Source organism: Malaya genurostris, chromosome 3 (genome assembly GCF_030247185.1).
Source record: "Malaya genurostris strain Urasoe2022 chromosome 3, Malgen_1.1, whole genome shotgun sequence".
NCBI classification, from domain to species: domain Eukaryota; kingdom Metazoa; phylum Arthropoda; class Insecta; order Diptera; family Culicidae; genus Malaya; species Malaya genurostris.
Genome location: NC_080572.1, coordinates 86,279,777 through 86,300,153, shown reverse-complemented (window position 1 = coordinate 86,300,153; position 20,377 = coordinate 86,279,777). Strand labels below are relative to the sequence as shown.

General features: G+C 37.3%; 1 protein-coding gene across 1 annotated transcript in view; it reads left to right on the top strand.

The window, feature by feature from the left end:
* The first annotated feature begins 15,249 nt into the window (after window positions 1-15,249).
* The window catches only part of LOC131435033 (tubulin beta-3 chain), an 83,544-nt gene continuing 78,416 nt past the window's right edge, over window positions 15,250-20,377 (top strand). The window contains exon 1 of the mRNA XM_058602498.1: window positions 15,250-15,747. Within this exon, the coding sequence (XP_058458481.1) occupies window positions 15,691-15,747 (57 nt within the window). The 5' untranslated portion in view covers window positions 15,250-15,690. The remainder of the gene's footprint in view (window positions 15,748-20,377) is intronic.

Genomic DNA, 20,377 nt, shown 5'->3' with positions numbered 1-20,377 from the left:
GGAGTCCAATCGACAGTCAGCTGAGTGAACTGCACGCGATGAACCGAACCCAAAGCGTGGAAAGACTCAACAATCGGCCGGTAAGGTTATGGCGTCTGTATTTTGGGATTCGCATGGTATAATTTTCATCGACTACCTTGAAAAGGGAAAAACCATCAACAGTGACTATTATATAGCGTTATTAGAGCGTTTGAAGGACGAAATTTCAAAAAAACGGCCTCATTTGAAGAAGAAAAAAGTTTTGTTTCATCAAGACAATGCACCGTGTCACAAGTCGATGAAAACCATGCTGAAATTGAACGAATTGGGCTTCGAATTGCTCCCTCATCCACCGTATTCTCCAGATTTAGCCCCCAGTGACTTGTTCTCAGACCTCACGAGAATGCTCGCTGGTAAAAAATTTAGAAGCAATGAAGAGGTAATCGCTGAAACTGAGGCCTATTTTGAGGCAAAGGACAAATCGTACTACAAAAATGGTATCGAAAAGTTGGAAGATCGCTATAATCGCTTTATCACCTCTGATGGCAATTATGTTGAATAATAAAAACGAATTTTGGCAAAAAATGAGTGTTTCTATTAAACGATACGAACTTTTCAGCCGAACTGTTATGTCGATCATTATTCTTTTTACAACACATTTTATTGTCCGTCGTATTGATTGAATTATAATTTCAAAATCGAATATTCGCATTTTATAAGCAAGTTCGTTTATAAAACATTTGACAGTCCCTATAAATCTTGAAGGTGTGTGTTTGTTTCTGTTTTCTATTGGATGTCGATCTCCGGCCTGTGGTTTGTACTATTTCATCCAAATACTCTGTTCAGTGGTTTGCCTGATTTCCTGCTATTTTTCAATTAATTTAATTACGAAGCACAGCGTATAAATAAAACATAGACTGGAGGCGAAACAATATTCCAGATATGAGTGGAAACTATTTTATTTTATTTCACTTGGTGAGGCGGTAGCCGTTGGTAATGTTAGCCATCATAACGGCAATTCCGCTTCGAACTCTATGGGTTCGGTGTGGGTCGGTTGTGTGCCGAGGCGGTTGGAGCCTGTGCTTTTCAATTAATCGCGATTTTCAGTAGAGTAACGAACCGTTGAGCAAATGCGATGAACCGTTCCCCGATGCCTTTCCTGGCGCTCAGGCTGAGGCTCTAGCTCTTTGGCGTGTTTGCCGCAAGCTTTGGAATTTTTTTTCGTCTCATGAGATAGAAACAAATCAATGAAATGAAGATATTTTCGAAATAATTGAACGAAAATAAACGAAATTAATATGTGCATACGGCCGGGTAGCTTTTTGTTATGATCAAAAATGAAACTTGAAGCTTGATATTCTTCGTACGTTCTGTAGTTATCAGTAACCAGAATACAGAACATTCCAAATAATGGGAAAACTGGTCAAACAGTTGCTTTGCACGTATTTATTTTGTGTATTTAATTCCAATCAGGAAATTGCATAATACGATTTTTTGTTACGACGAACTAAGTTTTCACGTGAGCTCCAAATTTGTGTCTTATTGAAACGACTGCCATGAAAACTTCACACTAAGTGAAGTGTGGCGCAGTGCTAGGGCATATCGATGAGTCAGAAAAGGGCCAAGCATGCGATTTGCTTCCATCGTCGAGAATAGACTCTACGATAACCGACAGCAGGCCGTCCACGCATCTGTAGATACTCCACCAGATAGTTGGGCATGTGAGCTCTCGGATGGACGAGACGACCGACCAACATAGAGAGTCGGCATGTGAAGCCGCAACGAAAGAAAAAAAACAACAACAAAAACACTTTCCACCGGCGGCTTTGCATCTGATCTAAATTTATGATTCAGGAGAAAAACCGTTCATTTCGAAGTTGCTGACTTGTTTCGTCTGTCGTTTCGTTTTGTGAGTAATGAATTTTTCTCGCACATTTCAAGCGACTATCTTATGGGATTCGAAAAAGGTGTGATGCTATTTGGGACCTTTGAGAACAGCACCGGATGATTTCAACGGGGCGGAAGTTTTTCATCGTCGTTGTCATTCATTGTACGGGCAGTCTGGGTCTCTCATCAAATCTGTCGGTCCCGTAGGCGGTCATTACTATTTCAACACTCCCGATTGGAACAGGAATACGCGGGTAGAACAAGGAAACCGAGGAAAATTTTTAGTTCAAGTCGGTTTCTACGGATCCAGGCAATTCAACAATTTCAAAAGTAATGCACTAGTCCACAGGTTCTACATGAGAAAGGAAAAAAAATCAAAAAACTTTTGCGGAATGTTTACAAATATCGCATTTTTTCTCGACTTTTATTAGGTATTCATGATTATGATCATATAACAGATCGGCTGAAAAGTTCGTATCGTTTCTATGAGAGGGCGCCACTAGAATTAAATCCATACCATTTTCAGTTAGTACCAACCTTCAAAAGATACGTGTATAAATTTGACAGCTGTCTGCTTATTAGTTTGTGAGATATTGCATTTTGAGTGAAGCTACTTTTGTTATTATGAAAAAAATGGAAAAAAAGGAATTTCGTGTGTTGATGAAACACTACTTTTTGATGAAAAAAAGTGCCGCCGATACCAAAAAATGGCTTGATGAGTGTTATCCAGACTCTGCACCGGGCGAAGCAACAATTCGTAAGTGGTTTGCAAAATTTCGTACTGGTCATATGAGCACCGAAGACGATGAACGTCCAAAAGAGGCTGTTACCGATGAAAACGTGAAAAAAATCCACAAAATGATTTTCAATGACCGTAAAGTGAAGTTGATCGAGATAGCTTACACCCTTAAGATATCAAAGGAACGTTGGACATATTATTCACGAATATTTGGATATGAGAAAGCTTTGTGCAAAATTCGTGCCACGTGAGCTCACAATCGATCAAAAACAACAACGAATTGATGATTCTGAGCAGTGTTTGGAGCTGTTATATCGAAATAAAACCGATTTTTTTCGTCGATATATAACAATGGACGAAACATGGCTCCATCACTTCACTCCGGAGTCCAATCGACAGTCAGCTGAGTGGACTGCACGCGATGAACCGAACCCTAAGCGTGGAAAGACGCAACAATCGGCCGGTAAGGTTATGGCGTCTGTATTTTGGGATTCGCATGGTATAATTTTCATCGACTATCTTGAAAAGGGAAAAACCATCAACAGTGCCTATTATATAGCGTTATTAGAGCGTTTGAAGGACGAAATTTCAAAAAAACGGCCTCATTTGAAGAAGAAAAAAGTTTTGTTCCATCAAGACAATGCACCGTGTCACAAGTCGATGAAAACCATGCTGAAATTGAACGAATTGGGCTTCGAATTGCTCCCTCATCCACCGTATTCTCCAGATTTGGCCCCTAGTGACTTTTTCCTGTTCTCAAACCTCAAGAGAATGCTCGCTGGTAAAAAATTTAGAAGCAATGAAGAGGTAATCGCTGAAACTGAGGCCTATTTTGAGGCAAATGACAAATCGTACTACAAAAATGGTATCGAAAAGTTGGAAGATCGCTATAATCGCTGTATCGCCTCTGATGGCAATTATGTTGAATAATAAAAACAAATTTTGGCAAAAAAATGTGTGTTTCTATTAAACGATACGAACTTTTCAGCCGAACTGTTACGACTGTACGACTTCAATTAAACTTTCTGATCATGCAGACTTTGCCACGAAAAGCCATTTTGCATACTTAGGCTACGATTAGACTAGCCAGTTTATCTGTCACAGTTTATCTGCCACAGACAAGTAATTTTTCGGCAGTTTATATTTGGTCTGGCATTGTGATCACACTATTCACAGTTAAATGACTGCAACAGGCAAGTTTGACTGCCGACAGTCAATACTTTGACAGTTGTTATGTTTGACTGTGACAGACTTTTTGAGCATGTCTGTATTGTGATTACATTGATCAGACAAATAAAACTGGTTACAGACTTGATTTTGTGAGAAGTGAGTACACGCAGGGCCGGTGAAAGAGGTGGGTACGGAAAATTCCAAAGGTGGGTAATTACCCATCTGAAGTTTCTAACGAAAAATAATAGTAATATTAGTATCATTGATAACAATAAAAATAGTTTTATTGTAACTGAGCATAATAAATAAAATCAGAATTATAAAATGCTAGTACTCAAGGTAGAGCAAGGATGTGAAGATATACAACAAAAAGCTGAGGTGTGACAATGGTCATTTGAGCAAGCAGAAATCTTTTAGTGACTTAATTTTCATCTTCAACCAAAGGGGTCGAGTTTAAGCATCTCATTCATGCAAATCACTCGAGTCTCTGCTATGCCGGAAAGTGCCGAAAAAGGTCTTTTACTATTTGCTATACGAACCGGTAAAAGAAAAGTTACCAGAAGTTGTCAGTTTCTACTTGCGACAGCATTCTTATACACGTTAGGTTCTTCACTGTATGGATATTTTTCTTAATCTCTATACAGCTAGTTGAACATCAGAATGAAAGGTTTATTCGAACTATTGCTTATGCCCCCAGAGTCACAGCATGCTACCTGTTTAGGTTGTAAGCGGTATTCAGTAGCGCTGCACTCACCGCTACCTGATGGAAACTCATCATGCCATTTTCACTTTTTCACTATTAGAGATAGTGAAGAATTAATTGTGTACGAGAATGCATCCGCAAGTAGAAAGTAACAACTTCTGATAACTATTCTTTTGTCGGTTCGGATAGTAAGTGGTAAAAGACTTTTATCGGTACTTTCCGGCATACCAGAGACTCGAGTGATTTGCATTGATGAGATGCTTAAAACCAATTCCTCTTGCGAAAGTTAAGTTAGTAAAAGATTTCTGCTTGCTAAAATCAACCTTGTCACGTCTCACCTTTCCATTCTTTATCTTCACATAAGATTCAAAATATAGAAGTAAAACCATACAGACAGTGGTTAGGTTTTGAACATCTATGTACAACTCAACCACGAACAATGTCTAATTCTCCCTGTTTTTCAAACTATTGTAATTCCTCTAAATGATATGATGGTTTCGTATACATAAGTTCACGGTTTCCATATGATTTCTGCTCTTCAATGAGTGCGTTCGCATTTGAGAAAATTACTCACAGAAAACCAAATTCAGTGTCGAATCGACTTGCACTCTGTGTGGTTCGATACTGCCGTAGAGAAGGTTGCTTCCACATCGTCCAAAAAGTCCAGGAACTAACTAATGAAACTACATTTCTTGAGCAAAATTTCCTTATTTATTATTTAAATTTTTTATGTCATACTTATAGAATGATTTATGATTCCATACTTCATTAATTCATTAATACCTCCTAACGCATTAATAACTAAAAACTTTTGTTAGTACTTCCTTATCAAGATAGTCGACGTTAATTAAACCTCGAGCATCTAAAAACTGACGCCATACTTGTTGCAGCTACCTGTTGCGTTTTCCCCGTCTAAATATTTAAACAACTCCGGAGGAACCGCCTGAGGTTCCGGTTCGGGATGTGTTGGCGAGTCGGGATAGTTCATATATGCTTCTGATATACCAGTTCCTCAAACACATTAATATACAAGTGTAATCTGTTACATCTTGCTTAGAAAGTTCCTCCTATTTATCGACGTTGTTTCAACAGTGGCTAAGAATAATTTTCACCTGCAGGTTCGACACTAACTTCGGCCGATTATCCCGATTCCTCATCTGTCCACTATCTTCATCGGAACTAACAAGATCTTTTTGCTGTCACTAACCTTTTCGCTTCCCCCCTCCCCGTCTCTTCTCCATCTCTATGTCAACTAATTAGATCTCTGTCGTTCTTAGTCATTTCGTTCCCATATCCTCATTTTACTTCGTTTTCCGCAATATTTACTTCTCTATATTTTGGCATTAAAAATGCCTTACTCTTCACTATATGGGGCCGGGTGTCAATTAAAAGTTTCAAAAATAGTCGCGTAACCTTTTTGTGTCATAATTTTGAACGTTAATAACTCGGTCATTTGTTGATGGATTGTTATAATTTAACAACCAATCGATTCGGAAACTTTTAACTTAAACATATATGGCAACGTCGTTTCAGTATTTCAATAGCATACTATTGAAAAAATGGTTAGAATCGACCTATGTTTTCATCCACCAATCCCCGTTGTGCAAAATGACGTCAACTTCTTGTTCGGCACAGGAGGCTTTGCGTCATGCATAAAAAACACCGCATCGTTCTGCGTAGTATGAAGAGAAATCTATAAATATAGGCTGCACAATATTTCTTTGCCTAGTTGATGTTTGACTGTGAACGAAACAAGTAGCTCGTCCAGTGAGCTGATTACTGGATTGTGTATGCGTTCGCTCGCTGGATTGTCGCTTTTGCATTATGTGTTGGTGAAATTTCCTGTTGTCTGCGCAACACCGTGTACGCTTGAGTATCTTATATATTATCTAGCTATTGAAGAACCGAATCAGCGTGGTTACCGATTCTTTTGAACTTATGAGATGACGTTATTTGAATATTTCAATTGCATACCATTGAAAAATTGGTTTGAATTGAGTATTTCATTTTGGTTCTCTGGTATCTATCAGGCCAATTTAGAATTATCGGCGATAGATTTTTTGCGGATCTAATTTGCAGCGCTTGTTGCTCGATGATTTGTTAATGGATTTTCCTAATTTAAATTATTCCAAAGCTTCAATATTGTAAGCTTAAAAATGTTTTAATTTGTCAATGGATCGGTTTGCATACTTAAATTTCAATTCCCATACGAACAAAACGTGACAATGTGACTGAAGAAGTTGTTGCCCCACCAGGAATTGAACGCTTCAAAAGATTCAAAATTAAATTCTGGAACTTATCTAAAAGCGGCCTCCTCGGTTTAGTAGTATAAATGAGTTCCACAGGCTCACATATACAGTTCAATTAGATGCAATATCATATACTATCAAAGATAAACTCAAGGTAAGTTTACCTGCGCTTTTCCATTTATCCTTTGAATAGGAACCCTCGTAGAATTTGGTTAACCGCCAGTTTCAGTTTAATTATTATTTTCTTCAAAACAATAAACGTCTGATGACTACACGCGTTGTAACTATGACAATGTTCATTCATATGTTAATAACATCAAGTTACAATATTAACAAAATTTCGGAATTTTGTTGCGTATCCATTCCGTATATTCCTAATATGCCAAAGCGAAAATCAATGTAAGTAACTAAATATTTTATGCGGACTGTTTCACATGCTTTCTTGCTCGTATTGTTGCCATATTATTTACCGACATTTTCCGAAGATTATTGACGATTTTGAAGAAGGATTAATAAAATTACACTATTACTGAGTGTACCGGTACAACATCTTTCGTTAAAATAAATAAAATCGTTTCTTGGATCGATTAACTGTTTATAAAATTAATAAGTTTGTACGTTTCTCGAAAATTATTATCATAAAATAAAAGTTTTATTTGTTCAGGTTTAAATGTTTAAATTGTTTGTATCTAAAATTGAGCTTTCGAGTAACTTTGAATTCATCATAATTGACTTCTAGTTAAAGGACGTTATTCAAAAACTTAACAGTTTTGAAATTTGTGGAAAGGGATCAAAATTGAATAGAATCAATAATCAAGAAAGATTCTAATTGTCAATTTTATCATTCGCTAACAATCTCAGTGCTTAAACTAGAACAAGTTTGTAATTAGTCAATTGAATATGTTTTTAGTCTAGTGTATCATCATCATTATCATCTTTATTTTTGTATTAATTATGAAGACCCTAGAAACGTTTCATTTTTAATGTTATTGTGCTCGGTCGTGTCTTGAATACAACCCTCTAATTTTTTCGTTGTCTTATGTAACATCACCATCATCGCCCACGGAAGGCCGCTCTAGTCATGCGGGCCACCCGCCGGGTATTCGTAGCCTGGGGGTGTTTCCTGCGGACCCACACGGACCGAAGGATGCGGCCAACGTCATCTGGAAGACTCATGACATATTCCATCCACCGGCCGGTGCCGATCGCCAGCTGAAGGCTGGATCTGCCAAAGTCGACCACTACGACCCCAATACAACATTATCCGATTATACTATCCTAGTTTTAAGTTAGTCGTTAATGAAATTAGAAAAAGCCCTCGGCACCTTAGAGCTTAAGCAGTGTGCCTTAAAAAAATTATATTATTGAATAAAAAAAAACTCCGGAGAAAAAAGATAGATCCATGTTTCGTCCACTGTTTCATACCAATGCAAGAAATCATTTTTATTGCTACTACACAATGCTGACCAGCTCTCTGGATTGTTGATGGGTTGTTACTGTTGATAGATTGAAAGCGAACGAGGCACTTATTTGGAAAAGATTTTTTCATGCCCAGATTTTTGCATACGATCATAAAAGCACTTCCAGTTCAGTCGGACTTTGATTTTGTGTTCATCCATCACGATTATCAAAATTTGCTCACATTTTTTTCCGGATGACTGCTCAATTTGGTCACGTTAAAATCAGAATACCACAAATCTTTGTTTTTAATCTGAGTGCAGGCAACACTTCTTAAACCATTGCAGGACTTGCCCGGTTTTTCCTTATAGGAAACAATGTTTTATCAATAAACGGAATTCGTTATTTTTATGTTTTCGTAAATCAAAAAGTAACGTCACTTATATGTCGGTAAGTTTAGTGTTTGTGGTGTGGATTGACGTGAAAACACTTGTCTTCTGAACGATGATGATAGTTTAACATTACAAACGTCATCTCAGTCGGTCCCGGGACTTTTTTAACAATGTGCTATGCACATCAGCGGCTGGATTTGTTTTGTGCGCCGTTCGATTCGCCTGGGTTTGCGGTTCAATGCATACGGCGCTGGTCTTATAAACCAGTTGTCATATGTTCGAGCCCCGATCTGGAATGATTCATAGTGTCAGTAGGATCGTAGTACTAGCCATGAAATGATTTTGTATGCTAAGAATCGGCTGCGAAGTCTGTTGAAACAGAAAAGCCAAATTCCACAGAAGGAATGTAATGCCAAGACATTGCTTTCGATTCATGCGAGACATCTTTCACCATCAACTCCAACCAACTAACCGATCAGGGTAACCAGAATTCTCAAAAAAATAATTTCGAAAATTTGCAAACACAAATAAGTTTATACGGAACCTAAAAAACTGCTGACTTAAGATTCCAAACAAATATTGACAGAAATTTTGTAGTTTGATATTGTATTTAACCTTAAATGCGCAATTTTGTTTTACAACAAAATATCGAAAATGCTTCAAGCTTCGAATTTACGCGTCTCATGCAAAGTTATATCGAAACAAAATATTATTTGAAAATCGACTAAATAATACTTCAAAATAGTGGGTCGTTTTCCCTGGTACGAAAAATTACCCACCTGGGCTTAACATGTTTAACCGGCTCTGAGTACACGTGGGTTGGTTTCGTGATCAATTTTTTTTCTAATGTGTAGAAACCAGATAGTAATAAAAAAAACCTGTTTTAATCCACCTAGTGGTGTATTGATGGCTTTCTCGTATTACTCATATTCTCACATTCTCATATATGTGGTATTGTTCGAAATAATTTTTATTGCGTCTTGAAAGAAAACAAAAAAAATCGATTGCGCATCAATTAGTACCACCAACAACCAACAAAATGAAACAGTTTTGCTATTGCAGGTACTTCTGCAACCGGTGTAAATGAAGTCGGTTCGAATGACCATCTGTTAACATGACTTACAAACTGTATTGATTTTAGTAAATTTTATAAGATTTTATATGATTCGGCCATCGTACTTTAAACGACGGTTTAAATTTTAAATACCTAAATTTTAGAAATGGCAAAAATGAAATTTTAAACACTTGCATCCGCGCAAAGTTCAGAAGCTCAGGAGTTTTGGCCTTTTATTTGAACCTAAATTTGTGAATATCGGTCAAGCAACGTCTACGAAAAGTAAGTGAGTTCCATTTTTGAGTATATGACCACTATTTCAGGAACAGGAAGCCGGGAGTCAGGATAGCCCAAGGCTCTTTGGATATGATGCTGCGGCTCTTTAGTTCTATACACAAATATTGTTTATTTTACAAAAAAAGTACTTAAAGTCGATCGAAATCGATTGACGAGTATCGGACCCCAATTCTATCTCCTAACCACGTGTACTAACTTCTCACCGAACCGCGTTGTCATTGTCGTCATTTCCAGTCGAAATAATGAAGCTTATCGCATATTTCGTAGAATTCTTAATAGAAATTACTACTGAATTTTTCGAGCTCCTCCTTCACGATAAAGTGCAATGGATCTCCAGAAGCATAGTACTGGAACGTTTTGCTTTGTACTTGGATGAAATAATTATGAAAAATTAAATAATGAATTAATGAAAAAAGTATTAACTACTTCAAATTAAAAAATGCTGAACGGTAACAGAAAATGTACTTATTTGAATTTTTTTCTAGATTTTGTAAATATTTATTAAATTTCCAATAGCTTATCGTCCGTTCATTAGTTCGATAATTGAATAGATTACAAAGCGTTTGGTAATAAAATTGTGGATCTGTCAAAATCTGAACTCTGCCCCAAGGCGAATTCATACCGTTATACCATATTTGGAAGAGCTTCCTTCCCAAAATTTCATCTCTTTAATTGTCATATTTACGGAGGTAGGATGATTCTATGGATTTTCATTGCATTTGATTTTTGAATCTACCACTCCATTTACAATTTATTGATAATGTATTTGTTGCGTGAAAAATACTTCACAATTGCGAAACATATTTTTTCACGCTTTCGATCTCGGTGCCACTCTGGATTTTTTAGTAATAGCAGATATACCCGTATGATGTGAGCGTTGAGACACAAACGTGTAGATAATGAACATATGGTGTAAAAGAATCTCAATTTTTTTGTTGTTGTTATGACATCTTCTAAACATATCAAATATACATAACTATGATGTATATGAACAAACATCATCGTATATTTTAATCATTCAAAAATTGTCGAATTTTGTATTAGAAAGAGATGATTTGGGGAAGGCATTAGAATTATGTTTGCATTTGAAGAAAAATACTGCAGAGTCAAATCAAAATCAGTTTCAAAGTTCAGGAAGCATACAATCAAAGCACTTGACTGGGAGCTTCTCCCTCACCGTCGTATTAATTTATTTCCGTATACTATTTGTATTAAATGACACTAAATCAGTGAACACCAAGATACAGATAGGAAATAAGAAACAGAACAACCAAAGTACTGTAACAAAGATGAAATATTTTATTATAGAATCACTTGAAATGTAAATCATTCAGAGAAGGAAAACAAATATGAATTTAAATGAAATGACTACCATTTGTTTTCATCGAATAGCTACGCATAGACTTTGCACCATTTCAATTCCTACGAAGAAGTCGAAAATGGGATGTCTGATTCTCGAGGTATCCACAAATTGCCAGAAAGATGGTCACTATTTCGACTATTTTTTTCTCACTTAAAATAAACGTTTCATTTTAACAGAAACACACTCACTTCATACATGGTTAGTAAATGATTTTTAGATACATCGAAGAGCTTCGGTTTCATATTGTTTAAAACTGTGGAAAAGTTCAGTATTTGAAATTTTCTAAAATAATAATGCGTCTTCGGGTCTCGGAAAATTTTTCTAAGGTTTGAGCGATTTTTATACCTATTTTTGAAAAATTATAATAAAAGGTAAAAAACCCGGAGCACATTTATATTCCTTTTTTCAATAGCTTCCAAACACAACACACCAAGTAGCAACGCAACGAACTTCCGTTTGTGAGACCAGATCGATATTTTATCATAATGCAATATTCCGTGAAAAGTTCTCTGCCCCACAAATTTTCTTCCAAAGTGATCACTTTGTGCAGAAAAACTGTAATAAACAGCCCACTCCCTATATTTAAGTCTGTAACTAGTTTTATTTGTCTGACCAATGTAATCACAATAAAGACATGCTCAAAAAGTCTGTCACAGTCAACCATAACAACTGTCAAAGTATTGACTGTCGGCAGTCAAACTTGACTGTTGCAGTCATTTAACTGTGAATAGTGTAATCACATTGCCAGACCAAATATAAACTGACGAAAAATTACATGTCTGTGGCAGATAAACTGTGACAGATAAACTGGCTAGTCTGATCGTAGCTTTAGTAAACATGTCTCGGCAGCTGAAATCATTCAACAGTTCGAAAATAATTGGAAACAAGTGTCAAAACTTGTCGCCAAGAAGTCTGTACGGAATTTAATGAGGAACGTTCGCAAGAAGGTGCGCCAGCTAGTCTACAATGGCTAAGTAGCAAATGTTGAGAATAATATTCTGTTGTTGTAGTCTAATATTATCAGTATATCGAATAAAATTTGAATATCTAACACTTGTGAATTATTTACAGCGAAATCAAAGTGCGTCCATACTTTCTGGGACACTCTTTATCACAATTGTAAATCTGAATTTCTATCCGTACTAGCAGGTGGTCCGCAGGGCTTGAGCGTAGCTCCAATTTTGTATAATATTTTCACTTCTGATCTTCCAAATCTACCCGTTGGTTGTCAGAAATTGCTATTCTGTGACGACACAAGTCTGTTAGCCACAGGTAGAAATCTAAGAGTGATTTGCAGTCGCCTACAAAAAAGCTTGAATATTTTCAGTGATTATCTGTTAAAATGGAAAATTAAACCAAATGCAGCAAAAACGCAATTAATTATCTTTCCTCGTAAGCCAAGAGCTTCTTTTCTTAAACCAAACAATAATCACATTCTCAAATTGAATGGCTTGGAATTGACATGGTCTGATCAAGCTAAATACTTAGGTTTAACGTAAGACAAAAAACTCACTTTCAAGGATCACATTGAAGGAATCCAGGCAAAGTATAATAAACATATTAAATGTTTATATCCTCTTATAAACAGAAATTCTAAGCTCTGTCTAAAAAACAAGTTGTTAATTTATAAACAAATTTTCAGACCAGCCATGCTTTATGCAGTACCAATTTGGTCAAGTTGTTGTTCCACCAGGAAGAAAACGCTTCAAAGGATTCAGAATAAAATTCTGAAAATGATTTTGAAGCGTCCTCCCTGGTTTAGTACAAATGAGTTACACAGACTCACAAATATAGAACCATTAGATGTAATGTCACATAATATTATAAGCAAATTCCGACAAAAATCGATGCAATCTTCAATTAAATCGATTCGCTCTCTGTTTTTGTTAGTAAGTTAGTATATAAGTTCCTTTCCCAAGTAGCAATTCGCAACTAGTTCTGATACGACAAACTCCAAACTATGTTGAAACAAGAGCACGAATATGTTTTTTTATGTTATTCTGGTTAAAACATGGTGACAGCAATGTTTCATCATAACATAACTAGTTACGAAATAGTTATTTAGGTTTCCAATCATAACATCTTTGTGTCATATTGAATTAAATATAATTTATAAGCTATCGTTACTTAATCCAAACATATCTTTAATCACAACTATGCTTCTAGCTACTAGTTGAAAATAAGTTTATTTGACTTCAATAGTAGCAACCCGTAACTAGTTTTGATACCACTCAGCCCAACTGTGTTGCAACAAGAGCACGAACATGTTTTTTATATTATACTGGTTAAAACAAGGTGACAGCAGTGTTTGCTTATAACGTAAACATTGAACTAACTATCATTTGTAAGTTATCGTTACTTGATTCTAACATATCTTTAATCGCAGCTATGTTTTTAGCTACTAGTTGAAAAAAGGTTTATTTTCCGTTGTGAAACCATTATAAATACGTAAACGTATATGTGAATCGTTACTGTGAATTGATATAGCAATAACTTATTATAAGATTATAACATACAATTTCTTCATTGATTCAGATTGTTATCGGTAGGTTTTCCCAACGTTATGATAACGAAAATGCAAACAAAACAACCTTTCTTGGCTTGAATATGGCGAACTCAATATGGAGTCTCAAAAAGTGTATGAAACGTAAATGAAACCAGGATAAAACTTTTTTCAAAACTACTTTTTGCCGAAAATAGTGAAAGGCAGAATAGTTATTTTTGTTCTATGCATTGTCATAAACACGAAGAAAATAGTATAGGGATGGAACATCGATTGTGATAATATTATAATTCTCATGATATATGAATTTAAAATGATGAGAAATCACTCTACTTGGAATAATTTGGAGCATTCTGACCATAGGGTTATTTTGTTGTTTATTTTTTATATCTTTATAAACAGATTTTGATTGAAGGCGCATAAAAAACAGTTAAGTAAAATTGAATTCCGCTCGACAATTTTTGGATCGTTGTGAAATTAGTACCTTGTATCAAGTTTGTGACTAAAAGTACTCTTCTGCTTTTTTTTTATTGATGATAGAAAAGTATTCTGGATTCATTCAATGTTTATAATGCCGATGGTGACTAAGTTTCAACTAGTTTACTTGAAAACAAGTTATTTTCAAGTTATGAAAAGATAAGTTATTTCAGTATGGCATTACAACGTAACGACAACTTATTTTTAGCCGACTTAACAACTAGTAGAAACTGCGCTTTTTGAGTCATGCAAGTGGTTAGATGTTAGTAACAATCACTCAAATATCTGGTTGAAAACTAGTCACAAACAAGCTAGCGTAACAAAAATTGTTACTTGGGTTTCCCCATTACACAATACAAGTAGGTTTACAATTTTCCCTACACAAAAATCACAGAATTGCGGAAGCAAATGATGTCTTCATGGTAATAACCAAATCATGTATATAATAGGGCTGAAAAGTCACCACTTGTGGCTGAACACCCAATTTAAATCTTAATAATTTAATTGTAACTCATACTCAAATAAATAGAAAAAAAAAACAAAAAAAAAGTTCCTTGCATGGTTTATCATTCCTTTTTCTCTTGCCTGGAAAAAACAATCAGTAGCCAACACGTCACAATCACAGGCAGTTCAGTAAACATTGTAATAGATAATTGGGCATGTTTTCTCTCTCTCTCTCTCTCTCTCTTCACCGCTCGAATGAATCATAAATGAATCACAGTCATGTGCGTGGCATGAACTATGCTGATATGCACCGGTTGCGCTCTCGTCTTGTTGGGTGGTTGGGTTGGTTTGCCTTTCTCTGCTCTGCTGTGGGGTGGTGGGTGAATAGTGGTGTCGTGATTAATGATGCCGGCCGGCGTTTGCATGAGTGAACTTACTGCCGTTGTCGAAGCAGAGAGTGTGGAAACGAGAGAGAGAGAAAGAGAGAGTTTGCTGTACATTTCCACTTCTTCCATGTCTTTGCGTTCATTCTTGCTTTTCGGTGTGTTCTAAACTGTGATAAAATTTCTTTTGGATTGAAAATTGGAATCAGTTGTTGCTTGCCCGTTACTGTGGACGGTTGTGCCTTAAAGTCTATTGCTTCCACCAGTTGTTCCGCCAGTGCCGAAGAAATTGGAGCTGACTGCATCATCATTTTTCCGTAAAAATCCACCATTGCGTTTATTTCACTGCCAATCTTCATCGCAACCGAAGGGAAAGAGAGAAAGCAAAACTAAGCTGCTGAGTAGTCAGATTGGCCACACGAACGCCGAACGCCGACTCGTACGGATTACTTTCCCAGTTTTCTTCCGTGAAGAAAGTTGTGAGTGTGGGTCATCCCAGCAGTGCCTTACGCGGAACCATTGCCAAATTCCGGTGAAACCGTGTCACGTTTTCTCAGTTTAACGAGTGCAGTGCGCGAGTTGACAAGGGTGTGATCCAAGAGTACTGGTTTTTCCTTGAGGAACTGCTGTTTGTTTCAAGTTACCGTTCAAAATGAGAGAAATTGTTCATCTGCAGGCCGGCCAGTGCGGAAACCAGATTGGTGCTAAGGTAAGAAAAGATTGGGAAACATCAAATGAATCATTTTACTATCGTTTCCGGTATCACTAATCAGTGTGCAACAGATCTTAGTCAGTAATAGAATTGATAACATTCGTAAAATTCGTTTGTTCCAACAAAATGATAAATGTTTTCTGTTGCTGCTGCCAATGACTCATGAAGAGGCTTGTGTCGGCTGGATTACTTGCATTACAAGCAATGCAAGTTTCCATAGAAATCTTTGATGACCGAGCAACTGCAATCGCAGAGCGTATTTTCTGCGATAAGAACTAACAGAGCGAGACGAATCTCTGTGAAGGTCTGTGGCCTCCTTCGACGATTCGTGTGCGATAACGTGGTTCAAGATGAACGGGAAATGGGAGAAAACACTGATAACGGAGTTTCGGAAACATGGTAGATGTTGCGGGAGAGCGGATGTGCTGTCGATTACTATAGTGCTGGCCGGCACTGAGCGGTACATTTACGGGTTACATACCGTACCGGAATTTGACGTTGAAAAACACATAGTTTCGGGATACAGTCGTGCTAATAGAAAACATGTAGAGGTGACTTCAGAAGAAAACAATAAAGAGTATTTCAAAACTTTCGAAAATTAGAAGTAATTATCTTATAAAATATATAAAATCCTTAATTTTTGAAATTTAAATGTTTCATTACTTTTTTTTTATTCAAAAGATAGTTTTATTCAGGCCTATATGCGTACAAGCTTTACGTGGCCGATTGAGCCGATTTTTTAAATAAATGATTTTTTTTTGTATTGGATCTCGTTGTCACCCTTTTTCTAGGGGGAGAGGAGCTTCCATTTTCCTCCTGCGAGGATTGAGGGGCAGTTTGTTCGTGGTTCGTCTCGTCATCCATTGCCGTGGTATTGTTGTTGATTTCGTTGCTAATTGCTGTAGATGCGCCTTGTTGTACATTAGTTGCAGTTGCTGGTTGGTTGGAGGGTAAGTTGTTAACTGCAGCTAGTGTACTTCGTTCTATGGGGGATACTGATGGTTTCGTTGAAGCTTTCATTGTTGTTGGTGGCTGTCACAGGTGTACTGGGGTTGCTTGGGGTTTGTGTGAAGGAAGCACCGTTGTCCTTTGGTGCAGTTGTCTCCTTGTTCAATTTATCACATGGCTTTCCGTAGTGAACAGCTTTTTGGTAATATTGGCATGTGGCCATCTGATTGTCATAGGTAATAAGTGATTTGCACGGAATTCTTGTATTCTGACCGAAAATCACATAAGAAGGTATAGGCCTCTTCAAGCGCATGCGTAACAAACGTACGCCATTTAGAGTACCGGGGAATGTTCCATTACTTGATTTAGTGTTAATGTTTTCGGTATTCAGACGTGTTGCCAAATTTTTTAATATTTTTTTCTGGATTTCTGGAATATCTAGAGACTTTGAACGACTGAGAGAATCTGTTCTAAGAATTTGTCCCAAAAGCACAATGTATTATATGATTCTGTAGCTATTTATACTCGTTTTTTGTAATCCGGGTTTACATATAACATACAGTTGCTTCTTTATCCGAAAACTAACCTGTTTATTGATATTCACTTTGATCATATCATGGTTATGGGATATAGAACTTGTAATAAGACGAAGGCACAGGAGTAGATGCATCGATTTTGGATCTATAACGAATAAAAAGATTATAAGATATCTTTGCTATTGAATCACACTTCCATGGGCGTCGTCCTCAGTTCTTTTTTTTTTTTATTATTTCCATTTAAGAGATTGTTTATCAGCACTGCTCTCTACTGTGAGCAGTTGGATCGTTTAAGCCGAGCCATTAATTGTAAACGTCCAGAATTGGCCAACAGAAGGTGGTGTCGTATTCCATTAGGACAACGACAGGACATACACGTCCAGAGTGACTCCTCACAAACTTATGTAATTTTGATGCATCAACCATATGGTCCGAACGTCGCCATAACTAAGTTTAGTTTTTGCAATGACTGAGTGGAAGTATATATTAGAGAAGAAAAACGAATCAGAAACTCACAGAAAAGACGATATTTAGGAAAAAGATACGCTCAGAGACAGAACTCGAACCTGCGGTCTTATGGAATCCGTGCATAGGCTTTGCCATTTCGCCACCCTAAACGTGTGATAAACACGGCTCTAACACACGACCGCGTCTGGTAAAGCGTACATCGAACATGGTCTAAATCCTAGTAGCCGTCTCTTTACCGGCCAGGCACGCACTCAGAGGGGGGGGGGGGACAAGGGACCCTGGCCCCTCCCGAAATCAGAAAAAGGAACAGAAAAAAAATGTTTGATACGAAGCGGACAGTGTCATAGTTGGGCAAGATTCTACAGACGAGAGAGTCATCCTGCCGCTGGATCCCGCACATACTTATTTAGGATTAAAAAGACGAACGCAAGTGCACTTCAAGTACATGTTTGGCTAGATCCATTATTATACGCCAGAGAACAAAATAATTACCAGGGTATAGCGTGATGGGATAGTCGATGCCTTTCACGCAGCCCGCCTGGGTTCGATTCCCAACCCCGCACACATAGGGTCAGAGAGATTTTCTAGTCCGAAGAGGCGAATGACCTAAGATGTTAAAGCCTCTATAATTGAAACAAAAAAAAAATAATTAGTCGACAATGGGCTGGAATTGTGCTTCGAAGAGGCACGAGTGCCTGGAAGGGAGGCTCAATGGATCGGAAAGATCATGATGCCGGTTTTCTGAGATTGTCAAAGTATACTTTAGGTAGACTACCTCAATGCAAGTATTAGCGTGCATTAATGGAGCGATTAAAGGGCAAAATCGTTGTGCAAGGGCCTTATATGAAGCACATGAGCATCGCTACAATAGTTCAAATCAACGGTTTAGGGTTCAAATTACTTCTCCATCTACGTTGTTCACCTGTTTTGAAATTTTAGACCGCTACTTCCGCAGCCTGATACCAAAACCTGTATAAAGACTGTGCCAGAAAGTATGGACGCACCTTGATTTCGCTGTAAATAATTCACAAGTGTTAGATATTCAATTTTTATTCGATATACTGATAATATTAGACTACAACAAAAGAATATTATTCTCAACATTTTTTTCGGTTTTTTAACGATATCAAACTAACTAGAGATTATAAGAGGAGAAAGAATATGAAATCATAGAGCCATAGTACTCAAGGAAGAGCAAGGATGTGAAGAATAAAGTGTGGAAAAGTGAGACGTGACAAGGGTCATTTAAGTAAGCAGAAGGCTTCCCGTATCTAAACTTTTACCTTCTACCAGAGGAGTCGAACTTCGGCATCTTAGCGATACGAGTTATCCGAGTCTCTGATATGTCAGAAAGTAAAGGCAAAGGTCGTTTGCCATTTACTGTCCGAACCGGCTAACTATGGCTCTATGATTTCATATTCTTTCTCCTCTTATAATCTCTAGTTAGTTTGATATCGTTAAAAACCGAAAAAAGTAAAAAATACTGACTGACCAGAAGTCATAAATAAAAAAGTAAAAAAAAAAAAAAAAAAATAAAAAAAAAAATTCTCAACATTTGCTACTTAGCCATTATAGACTAGCTGGGGCACCTTCTTGCCAACGTTCCTCATTAAATTCCGTACAGACTTCGACAAGTTTTGACACTTTTTCCTATCTTTTTCGAACTGTTGAATGATTTCAGCTGCCGAGACATGTTTCCTAAGATGTGCCTTCGTTAATGCCCAAAATTCCTCAATTGGTCGAAGTTGTGGGCAATTTGGCGGATTCATGTCTTTTGGGACGAAAGTGACATTTTTGGTAGTATACCATTCTACCGTTGATTTCGAGTAGTGGCAAGAAGCAAGATCTGGCCAGAAGACAACAGGATCCTTGTGGCTTCGAATCATGGGTCGTTTTTGTAAACGTTCCTTGATGTATATTTTGCTGTCCATTGAAGCAGTGGTGATGAAGGATTTAGAAATCTTACCGCAGCTACAAATTACTTGCCAGACCATAGCTGTCTTACCAAATTTTTCGACTTCAATCGATGTCTCGGACTGGTTTAACACTTGTCCTTCTCGCACCGTATAATATTGTGGTCCCGACAAGGATTTGTAATCAAGTTTGACGTAGGTTTCGTCGTCCATGATTATGCAGTTCAAACTTTCAGCAAGAATCGTATTGTACAGCTTTCGAACCCTCGGTCTGATCGATGCTTCTTGTTTCGGACTACGTTTTGGTTGTTTCTGCTTCTTATAGGTTCGAAGATTCAAACGTTTTTTATCACGAAGAACATTTGACTTCGAAGTGCCCACTTTTTTGGCCACATCCCGAACTGAAACCTCCTTCTGTTGCTCGAACGCCTTCAGTATACGTTTATCCAATTGAGGGTTAACAGGACCTTTTTTTCGACCCGTTTTCGGTTTATCCTCAAAGGTGTTATCCTCACCGATGATTGCATTTCGCACGGTTTTTTCACTTACTCCTTCCATTTTTGCTAGCTTTCTCAGTGACAATCCGCGTTCTGAGCACCATTTGTACACAATTTTTCAACGTTGTTCCGCTGAAAGTCCACGCATTTCGAAACAAACTAATGAAAACGAATAAACAACTGCGCAAGTGGTTAGAGAAGAGTGTAAACAACAGGACGCAGCCATAAAAATTGACAGATTCTAAACCATTGCGAAATGGCAGCG